General features: G+C 39.3%; 1 protein-coding gene across 1 annotated transcript; it reads right to left on the bottom strand.

The window, feature by feature from the left end:
• Positions 1 to 399: 399 nt before the first annotated feature.
• LOC121609861 (14-3-3 protein zeta-like) lies at positions 400 to 13,945 on the bottom strand. The gene is made up of 6 exons (XM_041941578.1): positions 13,848 to 13,945; positions 10,966 to 11,277; positions 4,187 to 4,310; positions 2,353 to 2,516; positions 1,993 to 2,088; positions 400 to 1,535 (listed from the first exon to the last, which is right to left on the bottom strand). The coding sequence occupies exons 2-6, from the start codon at positions 11,266 to 11,268 to the stop codon at positions 1,485 to 1,487; spliced, it is 738 nt and encodes a 245-aa protein (XP_041797512.1). The 5' UTR covers positions 11,269 to 11,277; positions 13,848 to 13,945; the 3' UTR covers positions 400 to 1,484.
• Between the last annotated feature and the right edge of the window lie 3,624 nt (positions 13,946 to 17,569).

Here is a 17,569-nt window from a genome sequence, read left to right as displayed (position 1 = left end):
AGTTTAGTCAAGGGTGTGGCTCTTGTTGGTAGTGCAGCTGGTTTTTCCACCAAGTCTGTATGATGTATTTCAAGGCTGCATCACAAAGGCACATTAGGCATCACTGACATGCAACAGTGGGGGATTTGCTTTGGAAACACTAAATCAAACTGGTGTGTAGTGAAGGAGGACTTTCTGTGGGTCTCCTTGTCTGCTTCCAGCCTCCACCTCAGGGTGACTCACTTATTCTTGTCCAGTGAGTCACAGAAAACAGAGCAGCTGAGTTGTAATGGTTCCTGCTTTTTAAGGTAAGATAACCAATCCTGACAGTTGAAAGTTGTGAGCTGTCAGGTGAGCTGTTGATGAGTTTGTATACTATAAATGTTAAAACAAACTAGATCATTTCAAATTGACAAGATGAAACTTTTAAATTATTTTTTTTATTCCACTTACATGAAATTACACAATTCCCCCCAAATAACAGTTATGCTTGGGTGTTCTGTATGAAAATTCCAAAGACATGAACAAAGCTAGCCCGCCAAACAACAATCTTTCCTTACATCTCTGCAAACTAGTTCTTACCAACATGCAGTTTAGGCAAGTATTGAAAGAAAAAAAAAAAGGAGAATAAAAGACAAAATAAAAATCTTAATTTGAAAAAGCAGTAACCAGATAAGCACGTGCAATTTTGTTTTTTTTGTTTTGTTTTTTTACTGCTGTGCTCATAAAAACGTCAACAAGCTTGTGTGCTCTTTTGTTCTTCAAAGTTTTCTATACCTCGTAATTGATACATAGAAATACAAAAGCAGGTCATCTGATCACAAAACAAAATAATAAAGAGTAGAAAGTTGAGCAACTGACAGTAAATGGAATGTAACCTTTGTGTTCCAATAAATCCTTGCCTTCTGTCTCCAGTACTCCCATTACACCTCCACTGTCTTTACCTCTGCTGACATTCCTCTTCCAAGTACAGACTAAGAGTTGCTGTCTCCCAATGTGTGAGGAACCAACCCCTGACTTTGAAACCACAGATGTATCATCAAAAGATGGTGTTAATCAAGAACTGGACCATTAACATGAACAGGATACACGTACAGTATAACCGTTTTCTAACTCAACACTCAACCTGCAGCATGTTTCATGAGTTGAGAACTGGCCCTCTGACCTGCCACCTTAATGCAACACCCCTGTTGCTCCCACACAAAAAAGGTCAACAGACAAACAACCAAGCCCAAATACGCTTTACCCTTCCACATGGACCCTCCCACCACACAATTTAAAACTTACCCTCCCTCCCCATCCCCTTTCCCCACAGTTACTACAAAAGAAGGAATAGTAAACCGATAGGAGTGAGATGAGTGTTGAGAGAACTAAATAGAAAAACGATGGAGGGAGTTGGACGACGACGATGATGAGGACAGTGGATAATGCTCATGATCATGATGAAGATGAGTCAGGACGATGGCAGGTAGACAGGGATGATGGGGGGGGGGGGGGATCCTGGCTCAATCTCTGGGCTCTTCTGCATCCTCCCCCTGGTTATCAGAGGTCCACAGCTGAGGAACAAGAAGTGAGAGAGAAGAACAAGGGATGGGACAGAGAAGAGGGGGTAAGGGCAAAAGACAGGGAAACATCCATTAATACCTAATCTTGAGACTTTTGATTTTCATTTGAATGGAGAATTAAGAGTACTGCACAGTTTCCACTCCTCTGTGACTAGAACAATACACCCCCTGTTCAGTAACAAATTTGGACGTGTCAACATGGGACCAATCTGCTTGCTCACGTTCAAGCCGAACATGCAGATACACTGATGGGTGATGCACTGTTTCTATTAGATTCACACTGTTCTGTATCACAGTAAACTGAGTATCTGGACTGAAAATAAGACATTAAAATACTAGCATGGGCTCTGTGCAGCTGTGATTGGCATTTTATAGACCCAACAATCATTTGAGAAAATAATCAGTAGACTAATTAATTGAAAGTTTAACAACTTTCACAAAAACTTACTGTCAAGTTGTCTCTCAGTAGCTGCATGATTAGTGTACTGTCTTTGTATGAATCTTCACTCAGTGCGTCGAGCTCTGCAATGGCATCATCAAAAGCCTGCAGGATGAAAAACACATTTTTAACTGCTGGAAGAGTGAAGAATGTTGACCTAAAACAAGCTGTTCTGTGTGTAAAATATGTGTATGTTTCAAATCAGATGTAAACAGGTTTTAATGGCATATCACTGTGTGTATTTAATAGGTACATTTAGTCTGACAAGCCTTCACAAACAATGTGACATGTTAATAAATTTGCATTACATTGAGCTGTTTCATAATTTCATGGCTATGAAAAGAGAGTTATGTGGCGTTATGAACATACACTTTTGGCCAGCCGGCAGGCCTCGTCAGGTGTGTTGAGGATCTCATAGTAGAAAACAGAGAAATTCAGGGCAAGACCAAGACGTATTGGGTGTGTGGGCTGCATCTCTTCTTTGCTGATTTCAAAGGCACTTAGGTAGGCGTTCTTTGAGTCTGAAATGATGGCTGTGATGAAAAAGAAAAGGGCATGAAATTTGTGGAACTTGACAGTTGACTTTAGATTTTTGGAATGTTTCATAAAGTGTAGAAAAAGACTTGATACTATACACTTTGTTCCAAGTTTACTATGTGCACCTAGCAAAAACTAATACAATCTAATACAACAGCATAGGGCTGTTGATAAACCCTACCTTCATAAAGGTTGTGTTCAGCTTTGCTGAAACTGTTTCACAGACGTGCTGATTATACTTAAAGGTAATTTCAGAGACTGTAGTTTGTGGTGCTGTTGAACTACTCAGGTATTTCTGATACTTTGCCCGCTCTCTTTATGGTCAGTTGAAGTGGGATAAATTTGAATCAACACCTCACAAGCAATACAAAAACATCCCTGACTTAGCTATACCAATTCAGTAACATATTATAGATGGGACACAATTCCCAGTGGTATTAACAAGGGCCCATTTTTCATTGACTGTAGACAAAAAACCTTGTAGCTACTACTTACAAGTTTTTTACTGGTTATATGCCTTATTACTGAAACTACACTGTGAACCTACAGTTGAGCAGCCTCAGAGTTTTGAGTTTTCCCTTTTCTATGGCTAAAGACACTCATGCCTAATTACATGGACTACCATCTCTGCAAGTAATTTGTAGAAAAACTGATGTGTATTTGAGGAAAAAAATCCCTAAATTGAGATTTAGATGCATACAACTATGAGGCTTCTGTACAAATTCAATAGACAAGCTTCCACTATGTCATAAGTTCCTTTGGTTGTCCTCTGGCATTGTATCAAGGTCTTAGGAGAGAGCAGGAATCTAGTGGGGAGCTCTCTTAACCCCAAGTCCAACATCCTGTATCATTTCATAAAGATTGTGGAAAAAGGTTGTAGTAAGGAAACCCATTGCCTTGCAATTTCCTGTACAAATTATTTTGGTTTGGGGTGGGGTCCTGATCCCAGGTTGAGAACCACTGTCTTCTTAGGAATGAAATCAGTCAAATACAAACAGCTGCAAGCAACAGAGACTTGATGATAATGAGTCAGTCTAACATGTACACACATGTCAGATACATGTCACTTAACAGCCACTAGGGGGCAAATTCGTTGAGAGAACAAGAATGAAACTGAAACAGAGGGAGAGAATCTGTGGACTCAAGAGGTGCTCTGTATCCATAAAAGGTGGGCAAGCTTACCTAAGAAGGACTACAATGAAATGACCCCAAACAGAATATTGCTATGGGTTTAAGATGGTCACATTGACTGAAGCCATTGAATCCTGCGAGCAACCTGCAGTTTTTTTTATTGGTTGTAGTTTAGGTTAGTATATTAGGTTATTATAATTTACAAAAAGAAAGATGTCAGTCATCTCGTGCATAAGAACTAACTTGCTAGTTGTGGATTGTTTAGTCAACAACGACAGAAAGTGTTTGCATTTAAGCACATTTATCCTTCCTTTCGTACTGCCAGAGAAGCATACTGTGATATTGTTGTAATCAGCATTGTGGAGCCAATGTCATAAAGCTTATCCCAATACTTAAGTGTTTATTTAATAGGATCTTGTCTAATACATCTTATTTGGCTAGCCAACTCCTCCTAGGTAAGGCGTTGTGGGTAGTTTTCCAACCAGCAAAACATACACATACATAAATGAAAAATAAATAAACCAAATCATCTTACATGTCTTCTTTTCGCCTGTAGCCACCTCAGCCAAGTAGCGGTAGTAATCTCCCTTCATTTTCAAATAAAAGACTTTGCTCTCCGCTGTAGAGGCTTTGGGAATCAGAATATCCTCCAAGAGACCCTGTGACAGAGAACAAATAAAGCAGATATAGCACACTGTCAGAAAACCAGAACTTTGTATAATATAAATATGATGTCAAGTATAATGTCTATGGATTTCTTTACAACTGGAAAATCAGCAAACAGCAGAGTTTATTTGGATCCTTCAACTATGGTTTATTGGCATAAAATGTGCACACAATTGACTTATCAATAAAGCAATTTTTACACTTATTACTACAAGACTCATTTGTGTGTTGAACCCATGACTTATCCTCCGACCCCAAAGAGCAGTGGTTGTTCTTTCAACCCATTCAAACAAACATCTTAGCCAACATTTCAAAGCATAATTTCTCATCAGACTGAAATGAGGGTAGAAACAAGCTGGCTACCTCCAATAGCCTTGGGGCTTGAGCCTGAGACTTTGCCTGATCTACATCACAGATGCTTCAGAGACCACTGAAGGGGGGTGGATCTGCGTGGATAATATGAAAGCATGGGGGAGGAGAGTAGGATGGGCTGGACAGGAGAGTAGGGAGTAAAGATGGTGGAGTATGGATGAAAGATGCTGAGGGTGGAGAAAGAGAGTAGAGAGCCAGGCTGCTGAACTCTTGATGAGCTTTTGCTGAGGAAGTAGGTCACTCACGGGCCCAGTGCTTTGCGACATAAGCATGCACCACTAGCTGGAAAGTGTTGTTAATCTACCATGTTAAAACTCTATGGGACAAAGAGGGTTAATCACCGCCTTTACAGAAGCATGAATTATTACTTCATTCTAAGTGGTGATCTCTTCTCGGCTTAACTCCGATTTGAATGTAGCTTTCATGTGGACATTTTCATGCTGTCCGTTCACAACAGCCATGATACACGCACTCGCACAAACTCTGCCATACACAGTTAAAAGAAAGCAATGTTGTGATATGATGTAATTTAAGTTACAAGTTGAAAAACACATAATATAGGGTCACAAGAAAACTTAATATAGGGTCACACTACTCAACCATATTATATTAATAGTTCTGATCTAAATGGATTCAGAGACATTCATTTTGTCCATTACACAGTGCATTTGTACATTACCCAAAATATAATGCAATAAACTAGGCTGGTATAAGAACCTGCATTTGCCAAATGCTCTTAGACTGATATGAGGGCTCAAGGAGGCCCTTTGGGATCTGAATGTAGAACTGGGCCACTGGCAAGGGCATAGCTAAAATCAAACTACCGTCCATGGCAGCAATGTTCAGATTAAATGAAATGCACATTTTCAGTATTAGCACACCCTATTCCATTATATCTTCTATGTCCTTTTTGCATTCAAAGAACTGAGAAAGATTCCCAGAAAGGGTGTGTGTAGATGTCTGCACCCTTGAATAGGCTTGTGATATTGTTTCCGCAGCACATTCTGTAAATTTAACTAATGTCAAAGTGAGCATTAGAGGTGTGTGTACACACTCACTGCCATACACAAGCAGCATGGGGCAGCAACACTGTTAGCATTCGATTACATAATGACTTATGTTAGCAATAAAACACTTTCCTTGACTGACCTGAAAAGGAGTGTTACATTGTATAGTGAATAAGTTTGTCTACTTTGATATGTCTTCCATAAAGCTAAACTCAAGAGTTAAACCATAGATGTCACTGGACATTGTTGTTTAAATAACGATTGCAACTTGGTACAAAAAAAAATCAATTAGGGCAGACAGCATTCAGTGTGAGGTGTCGATACATATAACCTTGGCTTTAACTAAACTTACTGCTTTGACAGCAAACCCAGAAAACCTGTCTGTTACTGGTTTGAAAAGCGAACACACACACACCCCCACTTTATGCAACAATTTGCCAAGTTCGCTAAGGTTTGAAGAAGGCATGGCCTCTTTTTTTTGGTCTTCATTTAACTATTTCCATCACTTTTCCTGTGTACAACCAAGTACAATAACATGGTCAACAAAACCTCCTGCAAACTAGTTTGCTTACAGTATACCTCAGCCTTATCCCTGTCCTACACTCCTCCTACTCTGCCCTCCTTACTGTCATCCCTTTCTATTTCAGTCCTCATATGGCTTTTCAGCCGAAGTGGAGGTCAGCTAGCCAGCACGCTGGTGTCGCAGCTGCTGTCATTATAGGATTAGGACTGTGAGTGTGAGTCACCAGACAGATAATGCACAGGCTGAGAGAAGAATGGAATATGTTCCATGCAATGGCTACAGTATGCCTGATGAGTGCAAAGGGCAATATGAAACTTGTCAGGATATAATCAGTAACAAAAGCTAGTGATTAAACTAGCAAAACTACAAATCAGCCTCCAAATCTTCAATATCCCTTTTCTTACTCAAATACCTGAAAAGGCTGTCTACAAAAACCTGCATAGTTACCCATCACTTCACAGTCTGTATGATGTGTGTCAATCTGGCTTCAGGACTAACCACAGCACTGAAATCGCTCTCATTTAACCAATCCTAACTGTCCAGTCTATACATGCTGCCACTTGGTACCATCATAAAGAAGCACAGGCATCTTGCCATTCATATGCTGATGATACACCATTGTATATTTCACTTTCACACCATAACCTCAGCCCTATAAATGACCTTGTCAATTGTATCTGTGACATTAGCCACTGAATGACCCAAAACTTTGTGAAGTTAAACACGGACAAGAATGAGATCCTTGTGGTAGGCATCGGAGGTCATAGACAGTACACTCCAAATAGATTTAGCAATAATAACGTATAGATCATCAGACACTGGTCTCTTAACTGCACTCAGTAATGGACAAAGGCTGCATCCCTGATATTCTTTCGGGGGGGCAGTAAATAATGCATTACAGTAATCCAGCCATCTTGAAATAAAGGCATGAATCAGTTTTTCAGCATCTTTTTGATTTATAAATGGACATTCTTTAGCTCCGTTGCTAAGGTGAAAAAAATAGGTTTTGTTGAGGGGAGGCTTGAAGCTTAGATAGCAGCAGCATTACTCTTTTTGTTTTAGGGCTGAGGGGCAGAAAGACCAACCAAGTGTTCAAGACGATCGATTAAGTTATCATGGTCAGCTGTATGAAATAGTGCACTTGCATCCAAGAGGACAAGAACTGATTGATTGATCGGATTGATTTATAGCAGCTGTTTTGAGACCATCTGAGGAGACATACAGTGTCAACACATGAGGTGGACGAGCAAAGCTTAGCTAATGTAAGGAGAATTTTCCCATGGTCCCATATGTTTTTTACAGGGTTTGCTGAGGTAGTCTGTGTTTACATCAGCTGCAATGCTGACTTTAATTGAGGTTATTTTGCTACTGAAGAATGACACAGTTTTAGACGGGTGGGGGCAGTCTTGAGTAGCGGGTCAATAGTGGAGAATAACATTTTAGAGTTCCAAGCATTACTTATAAAGACAGTCACACCTTCTTTGTATATATTACAGTGAATGGTGAGCCCAGTTTACCTCCATTTTCTTTCATCTGCTCAACAGATTGTCTTTATCAAATGAAAACTGCTATTCTTTAACCACAGACATGTCAGTCGCTTCCTTTGAACCTTTATTAAATGTTTCTTGTAGATGTATTAAATATGTATTCATGTTCTATTTTACTTTGTTCATATTTACGTGTGCACATACCACAAGCAAATTGGACCTACATTTTATGGAATGTGCTATACAAATACATTTGACTTGACATATAGCAGAAACAGGACATGGCTACAATAAGGATTGTCTTTTGTATGTCAAAACTCTGATGAGACGCTCTCCTCTAAAACAGGAAAAAAGTGATAAAGGCATATACGAATAATTAAGCTCTTAGAATATGAAAATATGAAAAGTAATACGATATTGTTGATCAATGTTGGCTGCCTTATTTTCTCATTTTTTAAGTCCAAGTGACAAATGAAAAGAACAGTTTTTGAAGTCCAGTCTTGAATGACAGCGCTGCAACTGGCAGAAATGGACTGCATCTAATCCCTTGAGGATGGATGCACATCCACTAAAAGTCCACAGGCTACACTCTTATTCTAAGTGTCTGACAACAACATCATATATGTAATCTATTACACAAAAAAACATGAGAAAATAGGGTCCATAGACACAGGTGATATTTGACCAAAACACATTTCAGCTGCATTTACGATGTGCTTTGGTTGTTGAAGAATGTGATAAACATTTTTTAAAATAGTTCTTATAAATATTTTAGGGACAACATTAAGATTAAATTAATCTCAATTTTGACTTTTCTGAGTGTTTTCTTACCTTTAGACTGGTTGACTAGTCTAGAGTTTAAAATTCCATTTAAATGTCATGGAAATTAGTCTTCAGGAACATCCCTAGCTCCTAGTAAAAAGAGACTAGTTCCCTCTGTCAATTCATTGACTGTGGAAATCCACGAAGCTCCAAATTCATATAACTTATAACAGAACCAACCACATGGTTAAGGATGGGAGGTTTTCTTACTTTGCTGACTTAATTTCCTCCAGTAAATGCAACTGTAAAGTCCTGTTTAACACCATCAACAACATTGCCAGTCCTGCACCCCCTGATGTGACTGTCATTTTAAATATGGATTGCAATAACTTTCTCTCTTTCTTTGCGGATAACATTAAGGATACCGGGGCTAGCATCGCCCCCTCTTCTACTCCGCTTTATGATAATCCAACTCAGCCATCAATTCTAGACTGCTTCTCTCCCACTTCTCTGCAGGATCTCATTGACCATGGGGCAGTGTGAAACTTTCCCCAAGCCCTGTAGATATTTTACAGAGGTCCATGCTTAGAACGGACATGGTACTATGGTCACTATAATAAATAGCTCTCTGCAATCTGGTTGTGTCCCAACATATTTTAAACATGCAGTTGTTCCTCTTCGTGAAAAAATAAAAACAAAACAAACAAACAAAAACTTTGATCCACCCCTTGCCAAAAACTATAAGCCTATGCTTAAGATGCCTTTAATCTCAAAAATATTAGAGAAAGTAGCTGCCAAACAGTTCATTTTGAGAAATTCCAATCTCATTTTCCTCAGAAGCATTCCACTGAAATAACTCCTCTCACAGTCTCCAATGACATAATGATGCCTTCTGTCTTCTGTGTGGGTGACTCTTCGGTTTTGGTGCAGCCAGATCTTAGTGCAGCTTTTGATACTGTAGATCACAGCAACTGAAAGGTTTAGGCAGTGGGTGGGTGTCTCTGGGACAGCACTGGAGTGATTCTCCTCCTGTCTCTCGAAAAGAAGGGTTGTGGGTTGCTTGGTCCCTACATGTCTGAAACTGCTGCTGTTTCCTGTGGTGTGTGTCTCAGGATTTTGTCTTTGGTCCTGTATTATTTTCTTTGTATTATTATGTTATATTATTAGCAAATTAGAAATAATAGCAAATTTAAAAAGGTCTTATCACTGTTACGCTGATGATATCCCACTGTATGTCTCTTTTAAATCCAGTTGGGACTGTCAAACTGACCTTTTTTGACAACTGCCTTAACTGAACTGAATGGCTAGAACTATGTATTACAATTAAATGTTGATAAGGTCCTTATCATTGCTTCAGATGTGTTATATTTGATCAGGCTATGTACTTCCATCAACATACCAAATTCAATGACCCATACCTGTTTCTTCTATTTTTGAAACATTGCCAAACTTAGGCCTGTTATCACAACCTGAGCTAGAGATGATCATACCTGCTTTTGTACCATCCCATCTAGACTTCTGTAATTCCCTTTTCATCTGCCTCAGCAAGTCATCTCTGGACCATCTACAAATGGTCCAGAATGCTGCTGCAAAATTGCTGACCAGGTCCAGCAAAACAACTCACACCACACCGATCTTAGCTAAGTTGCAGATTCATTTTAAGTTTGCTCTGTGCTCTGTGAGAGGTGCCACACTAAATAAACTTTACTTACATTTAATTATACAGATATACATAATTAAGTGGCCTTTGAGTATTTACATACAATTTCCTGCACTGTATGAGCTTGTTTTCTGTGTAACATACAGACATACTGTTGAAAAATCTGGTTGAATCAAGACTACAAACGATGACCCAAATCAATACAGAGTCTTTAGTCGTTTTAAAAACTTCTAATTCTCATTTTACATACTCTCAACCTACTTAAAATATTTTTTTCCACATTACAAGGGCATGTGTGAGGAAGAATGGGATAACCCAGAATAAGATAAGATCATTACTGATGGCAGATAATTAAAGCCATAAAATTTGGCTGGATTGCTGTGAGACAGCCAGGGATAGAAATGAAGCAGTCAAGGCGTGGCACTTTTCTGCAAGTGCCACTCCGTTTTGTTGACAGAAATGACACACCCAACAACATGAGCTGACTGTTGAGGCATGACTGTGGAGTTACACTCACTTCTCAGTCATCCAGCATTTCCAACACCTCAAACACAATAAATTTGAATTTAATTCAATCAACCTAATATAAGGCTTCAACAACCAGAGATTAAATACACACAGAGAAAGACTGGATGTACGTCCTGTTCCAACTTTTTCAAGAGCACTGAGCAGAAAACACTTTCTAGACTATAACCATACTTTCCATGTCTTGTCTTGTCATGTCTTCATAAAGCTGTAAAGAACCATTTACATTATGAACACCTCTGTCTGAATGACAAAAAACTATTACTGTAACAGAGCCAGCCAACAATGTTTTCTAATAAAATGTTATCTCACCAGCACTTCCCTGCAGATTTCTTCCAGCTCGCCCTCAATTTTTTCCCGGTACTCTTTGGCCATGGTCTGCTTCCTTTCGGACCCATCAGCCTTCTGCTCAATGCTGGACACCACACGCCATGAGGAGCGGCGGGCACCAACCACATTCTTGTAGGCCACTGACAGCAGGTTACGCTCCTCGTTCGTCAGCTCATTGCTGTCGTTTGTCACAGCCTTCATTGCAGCAGCCATGTCGTCATAGCGCTCAGCCTGCTCGGCCAGCTTGGCCTTTTGCACCAGTTCCTTCTGGGGTGCCTCGGTCATGACTGCTAACTGGATGAAAGACAGCAGAGAGGAAAAGAGGACAGCTGGAGATCAGTTAAGTGAGTGACAAAAGCATATATTTTCTATTTGGACTTGTAAACACTTACCTGAGGTACCCTCTAATAAATGTGTAGCTATGCTACAGAAAGTACAGCAAGCAAAATTTAATTTGATGAGACTAATGAGTGTTTGAACTATTAGGAAAAGCGAAATCATCTGTATGGGCTCACCACTGAATCAATATAGGTGGGTCTCTACTCAGTCCAGAGAAGCTACCACTACACACTAACTAAATAGGTTAACTGAAGTTGTGGCGCGTGATATAACTGCTGTTTTTTTAGGCTTTCTGCCCTCCTTATGAAGTAGTTCTACAAGGAAACACTGATGCACACCGTGGAAGCTCAGGGCTTTAGGAGTGAAAGAAAGCAATTGGACAGGGAAGAATAAAAAGTGCTAATGACACAGCAAGTGAGCACATATACATAGCTGATTGTCTATTCTATAATTATTCTATAATTCTGTAAACCTGTTTTATTGACGATTTTGGTCTACCTATGTCTCCTTTATTGTTTGCTGCATGCAACAATTTAATTTCCCCGGCATGGGATTAATAAAGTTTTTATCTTATCTCATCTATTTTATCAAACTCATTAATACAATGAGTATATGTTTAAGCTAAAGGACTTAGAAATTATTTATTGTTTGAGATGCATCTTTATTGGCTAAATTGGAAGGTGCAGTAAGTAAATGCAGTTGCATTAAAACAAAAATATGCCTTCTAGACCTGTCAGCATGGTGATTTGAGAAAATCAGAATCTTGTGGTGATACTCTTATTACTGTAATAAATCCCTGTATTAGCCCTGGATGTTACTAAGCAGTGTTGAGTGCTATAGGTTTGTAAGAGGAGAAAAGTAAGATAACAGCAAATACAATGTACAAGCAATGTGTAAACTTGACACACAGGAATCACCACATCAATAGCCCACATCCGCTTGACCCCTCTATAATAGCCAGCAGGCTTCCACAGAATCAATCACTTTTTTCCATTACATAGTGCATGTTGTGTGCCGTGTTAAAAAATATGCTCTGAGATACAGTACAAAAATACAAGTTCACACCTTGTCCAGAGTTTGGCAACCATATGGAAATGAATAAATAAATGAAATATACTCAAATTCTCTTCAAAAGAATTTGTTATGTTTTACAGGTCAAGCTCCCTGCCCACCACCTTTTTTTTTTTTTTTTCTTTTTTAAAATTGTAGCATCACCACACCCCCTATTCCAAAAAAGATGTAATACTGTGTAAAACGAACCGTTGCAGCGGTATATCATGATATGGAAATTGATGGCTAATACAAATAATAATTGTGTTATACCATCTGAGACATAAATTCTAAAAACAGAATGGGAGAGATTCGATCAATTTGTACGACTTATAACAGACATGTAACATGGCCCCATGGATAACTTAAACCAGGGTGTGTACCCATTGCAATGGGTAAATATGCTATAAAAAAAACCTTCATGGTTACAGTCTAAGTCACGTGTGCATATAAGAGGCAATTCACCGAAAGAACGCATTCTACGGTCATGGTGGACATATACACAAGTACTTGTTCTTAAAACTTATGCCTATCGATGCCAAACACAGTGTCTCCGGTTTACACACACACACACACACACCACACCCATCCCTGTGGCTCGCCAACGAGAAACGACACTCTGTGAATGAAAAGCAATCGCTAACGTTACCATTATATATCGCTATATAGCATTCATCGCTGGGGCCTCGTGACCAGTTTCCAGTAGGGCGCCGACTATTTCCTGAAACAGAAGCATTACAAGCTAGGCAGCTTTTATAAATGGGTTAACTGTAAGGAGCTACACCCTTCACATGTTTGTCTTTATATTTGAGCTCGATTAGGTGAGTAAGCGCGATGACAAAAGGCGTGTATCATAGTTTGGCGGCGCGTCTGGGGCTGCTGTGTTAAGAACACACTTTCCTCGTCCTGTTGGTTTTGATCACACGCTAACGTTACCAGACACCTTCAAATACCAAATTAAAATAATACACTACAGTACCTTCAGTACCGCGAATGTTACAGTACCTTGCTGGCACTGTCAGCAAATGTGTACTACAGTTTTATAGACGCTGAAACTGAAATCGGATAATACCTAAGAAACAGACATAACGTTATTTACTAGCGATATTTGTTAATAACCGAGAGGCACACTTAATCACTAAGCATCACCTGAATTATTACTTAACCGGTTTAACGTTTGTAACCAATGCTACAGAATGTTAGCGGTTTCTCCGTCGGACCTGACACGCCTTCCCCATCTGATTTAGCGTTCGGAAAACCAGCCCTTAGACATATCCCAAACTATAGCTAAGCTAGCCATTGTTCTTTGGTCGGAGGACTGTCGCCGTTGGATGAAGCGCCATAACGGTAGTCGAATGGAGACAATACGTTTCAGTTATAGCTACACTTTAAGATAACTTAAAAGATCTCATAAATATATTATAAATTATACAAACGTAAAAGTGCAGTTTTAAAAGCTGTAAGTCCTTTCATACCTGAGTACTGGCAGATAGAAGCGATGTCGGTGAACCAAACTACAGCTGATTGTCTGGGCCGATCAGAATAAATGTAGTCCACGGGGTTTCCCTCCAATCACACCAGTCCAAGGCACGGCTAGAGAAGGGGCGACTGACGTCAAACGTTACCACGGTAACCGAACACTAGATATTGTGGGAGTAGTAGTTTCTTCCTCATTACGACCCTAGTATTTTTTCAGACTCGTCAACCCTCCCATGTTTAGAGAGATTCTCCCTTATTTTAAAGCTTTCTGCCGCTGTCCGCCTGTTTACACATTTTTCCGTAAATTCATCATACCCACATTTTTAGTCTTTCAAAAACATTGGGACGTGGACAGGAGACAAAACTGCCTTTGTGTAGTGTTTGCTTACATTCCCCTCCGGTACAGCAGGTGGCAGAATGTAAAACATTAGTTGTAACATCTAATGACGACAGGTCAGTCACTGAAACGGCACCCTCCAAGACAAGAAGGAGAAGGGTGACTACGGGGGTATGGAGTATCTGCCAAAAAGGCTAGACACTTGTGCAAGTATGTTATCGAATGTGGAGAGGTTTGCTTGTATTTAATTTATTTTTGTAATCACCCTCTCCTACCAATTCAATTGTCAATTGTCTCTTGTCAGTAGCCTTTCTCGAAATCACAATTGAATCATAATGTGTAAGTGATGTGTATACTGTATGTCCCTCAAATAATACATAAACTAAAAGCTGGATTTGTCTTTTCATTGATATAATGCAGGGATGTTTACCGCATTTCACTTTCAACCAGGTCTCTGACTGGGCATCTAAATGTAGTGGTAAGAGCGCTGAATCATACGTCAACGTCGCCGCCATATTGGATGAGGCAAAAGCTAAAGGTTGGAGAGTGGCAACACACGGAAAAGGTGTGCAAGACCATTATTTTCCAAGGTGTTTAGCTTGCAAACACACACACACACGATAGTTGCATAGATGTATATATGTTCATCAGTGCCCCCCCCCCCCCTTACAGATCGATATATACAAGTGCTTAACACCTCTGGGAACTCCTTCAAGGCTGTTGGAAAACCATTTCAGGGACTACCTCTTGAAGCTCATGGAGAGAATGCCAGGAGTGTGCAAAGCAGTAATCAGAGCAAAGGGTGGCTATTTTGAAGAAACTCGATTATAAAACATATTTTCAGTTATTTCACCTTTTTTTGTTAAGTACATAGGTCCACGTGTTCATTCATAGTTTTGATGGCTTCAGTGAGAATCTACAATGTAAATAGTGATGAAAATAAAGAAAACGCATTGAATGAAAAGGTGTGTCCAAACTTTTGGCCTGTACTGTATATATGTTCATCATTGCCCTCACATATAGATGTATGTATGTATATATATGTCACATCTATGTTTCAGGATTTGGTTATCATAAACACGGATGTTTAATATAAATATTTAATATTTATCATCATAATAACAGTGTTACCTACATTGGCAGCAGTAAATCTAATAAAATCATTAGAAAAATACATATGTTGGTTTGGTGCTTTCCTAAATCCTAAACTTATAAGGAGTAAACATTTATAGTCATCACATTAAGAGTTACGTACGTTGCTTTTGATGCATATTTGTCTCCCAAATATATTAGTGCGTGTGAATGGGTAGATAAAATGTATTAACTTGAATCACTTTGTAGAAAGGCACTTTATAAATTACGGTCTATTTCCTTGCATTAGTTTATGGGGCAGATCTGTCTCAACCAATATGGAGGACACTCTGACGTATCGCAGCAATGGGCCAACCCGCTTGATGAGGCGTGTACGTTTCTATGTCTATGGGTAAGAGTGGTGGAATGATGGAAAATTTCCCTTTTTTTCAAATCCCAGTGTTGACAGGGATGGTCTATATGAGGCCCACTGTGACAATGATTGGCTATAATGTTGTCAAAACAAGAACATTTGGCTGTTTTACAGGGAATTGATTACAACTATGATCATTGTCAACTATTTCACATAATCAAATGCATTTCAGGCAATTCTGATTAAATTCAGTGCAAATATATGCTAACGTCACCTTGAAACATCATTGTAACTTTGATATGGAAGTCAACATCACATATGTGTTCAAACGCTGTCCTTTGTCTTACTGCGTCCCAATTTTGTGTCAGGGCAGAGTTAGGGACAGTACATACACTGACTACCACTGAAAGGAACTGTTTTGAATGTGATAGAAGTCATGACTTTATGGGCCTAATTAATGTTTTTTTTTTTTTTCCTTGGGGAGAGTCCCATTTTATCTAGAGACCACTAAACTCCTTAGCTACAAGAGGGATACCTCTCTAACAAAATGAAATCTTGTCATTTTCCACACAGTTGTGAAATTGTGTCTGGAACAGCATTTAGGTGTATTTGCTGGAGATGCTGAGGGCATCATAAACTAGAACACAGGACACAGAGCTACAGTATATCTTGCCTAATAGAAACTACTATTTCTGCATTCTGCTCGGTTTCTGAGGGGAGAGAGTGAAGCTATTTTTGCCTTGTCACGTTTTCTCCTCAGGCCAAGATTTCAAGCTTGTAACCTATTTAAGGCCAGATCAGGTGGTGTCGACTGGAGAAGTGCACAGGCACCAGTGCTGAAAAATGAACGTCTCCTCTCACTTGTCCAAGTGTGGTTCAGGAAGGGTGTAATACAAAAACAGAGGGGTTTCAAGTAAAGGAAAAAGCTGAGTGATAACTTGAAGATGTATAACTGGCTAGGGAAGTTCTTAGTCAGTCAACCACATCTTGAATTTGAAAACACATTCACACAGCTCCACTGTTAGTGTGTCCCAGCAACATTCAGAGATTCATCAGGTAAGTCGAAGGGCTGGATATACTTTCACTTTTAAAAACTTGGTCTATGAGAGCCACTCAGCTTCTGTATTCTGTAACAACAGGCACATCCACAGAGGAAACTTTATGTTCCAATAATGTCTGCTCTTTACCAAGTAGTAGATTTAATCCGCAGACAGCAAATCATTTACCTCAGTGTAATGTAATCTCTTCATAAATCACTGAAATCTAAGGCAGTAGCCAGCAGAACTTCCAAAAGGAAATACAGTAGAATGAGCTGAATTTGGGTGTAGTAGAATCCCCTGTCTTTTTGTCTCCCCCATCTTTATGGAAGTGCAATACTAAATCATTGGAATATTCCTTTACGGGATAAAGGGACAAGAAAAGGACAGTCAGTTTAAAGTAACATGAAAGGCACACGTTTTTTCCTTTCTTACACTGCTGTCACTTGGAACAGTGTCCTTCATCTTGCTTCTGAATCACTTTACAAACTCGATAGTCTGGTTTAGGAATGTGCGACGGGAGGTATTAATATCATTCCCCGTTATTATAATAGTACCACTTTGTTATTTTAGCACATGCACTTGCAGCAGAAGTGGTAGAGCTTTGTGTATCTAGGATTTCCACCTACATGTAGGTGCATCTGTAACAAAGAAGTGGGCATTGAAAGAACTGTAGGAGGAGAAAAGGATTGTACCTTTTGGTTTTCATATTTATTTAACCCTCATACACAACATGTAGGGTTACCATACCGCCACCTGGACCTGGACAATGACAAAGTCATCATTTTTGTAATGCTTTAGTTATTTTACACATAAACAAATGAGAAAAAAATCCAAACAGAATCACATCATACTATATATCCTCAGACTTGTATGTACAATACAACAATCTACCCTTTC

Source organism: Chelmon rostratus, chromosome 8, assembly GCF_017976325.1.
Source record: "Chelmon rostratus isolate fCheRos1 chromosome 8, fCheRos1.pri, whole genome shotgun sequence".
NCBI lineage: Eukaryota > Metazoa > Chordata > Actinopteri > Chaetodontiformes > Chaetodontidae > Chelmon > Chelmon rostratus.
Note: the sequence above shows the minus strand (reverse complement) of the source record. Positions and strands in the feature narration are given on the sequence as shown.

Bases quoted from the DNA above. Each gene is read 5' to 3' on its own strand.
- LOC121609861 (XM_041941578.1), bottom strand. From the start codon at position 11,268: ATGACCGAGGCACCCCAGAAGGAACTGGTGCAAAAGGCCAAGCTGGCC. The intron at 2,517-4,186 runs GTAAGATGATTT...TTTTCATCACAG, and splicing joins TACAGGCGAAAAGAAGACAT to CCATCATTTCAGACTCAAAG. The intron at 1,536-1,992 runs GTAAGTTTTTGT...CTTGTTCCTCAG, and splicing joins TACTGAGAGACAACTTGACA to CTGTGGACCTCTGATAACCA.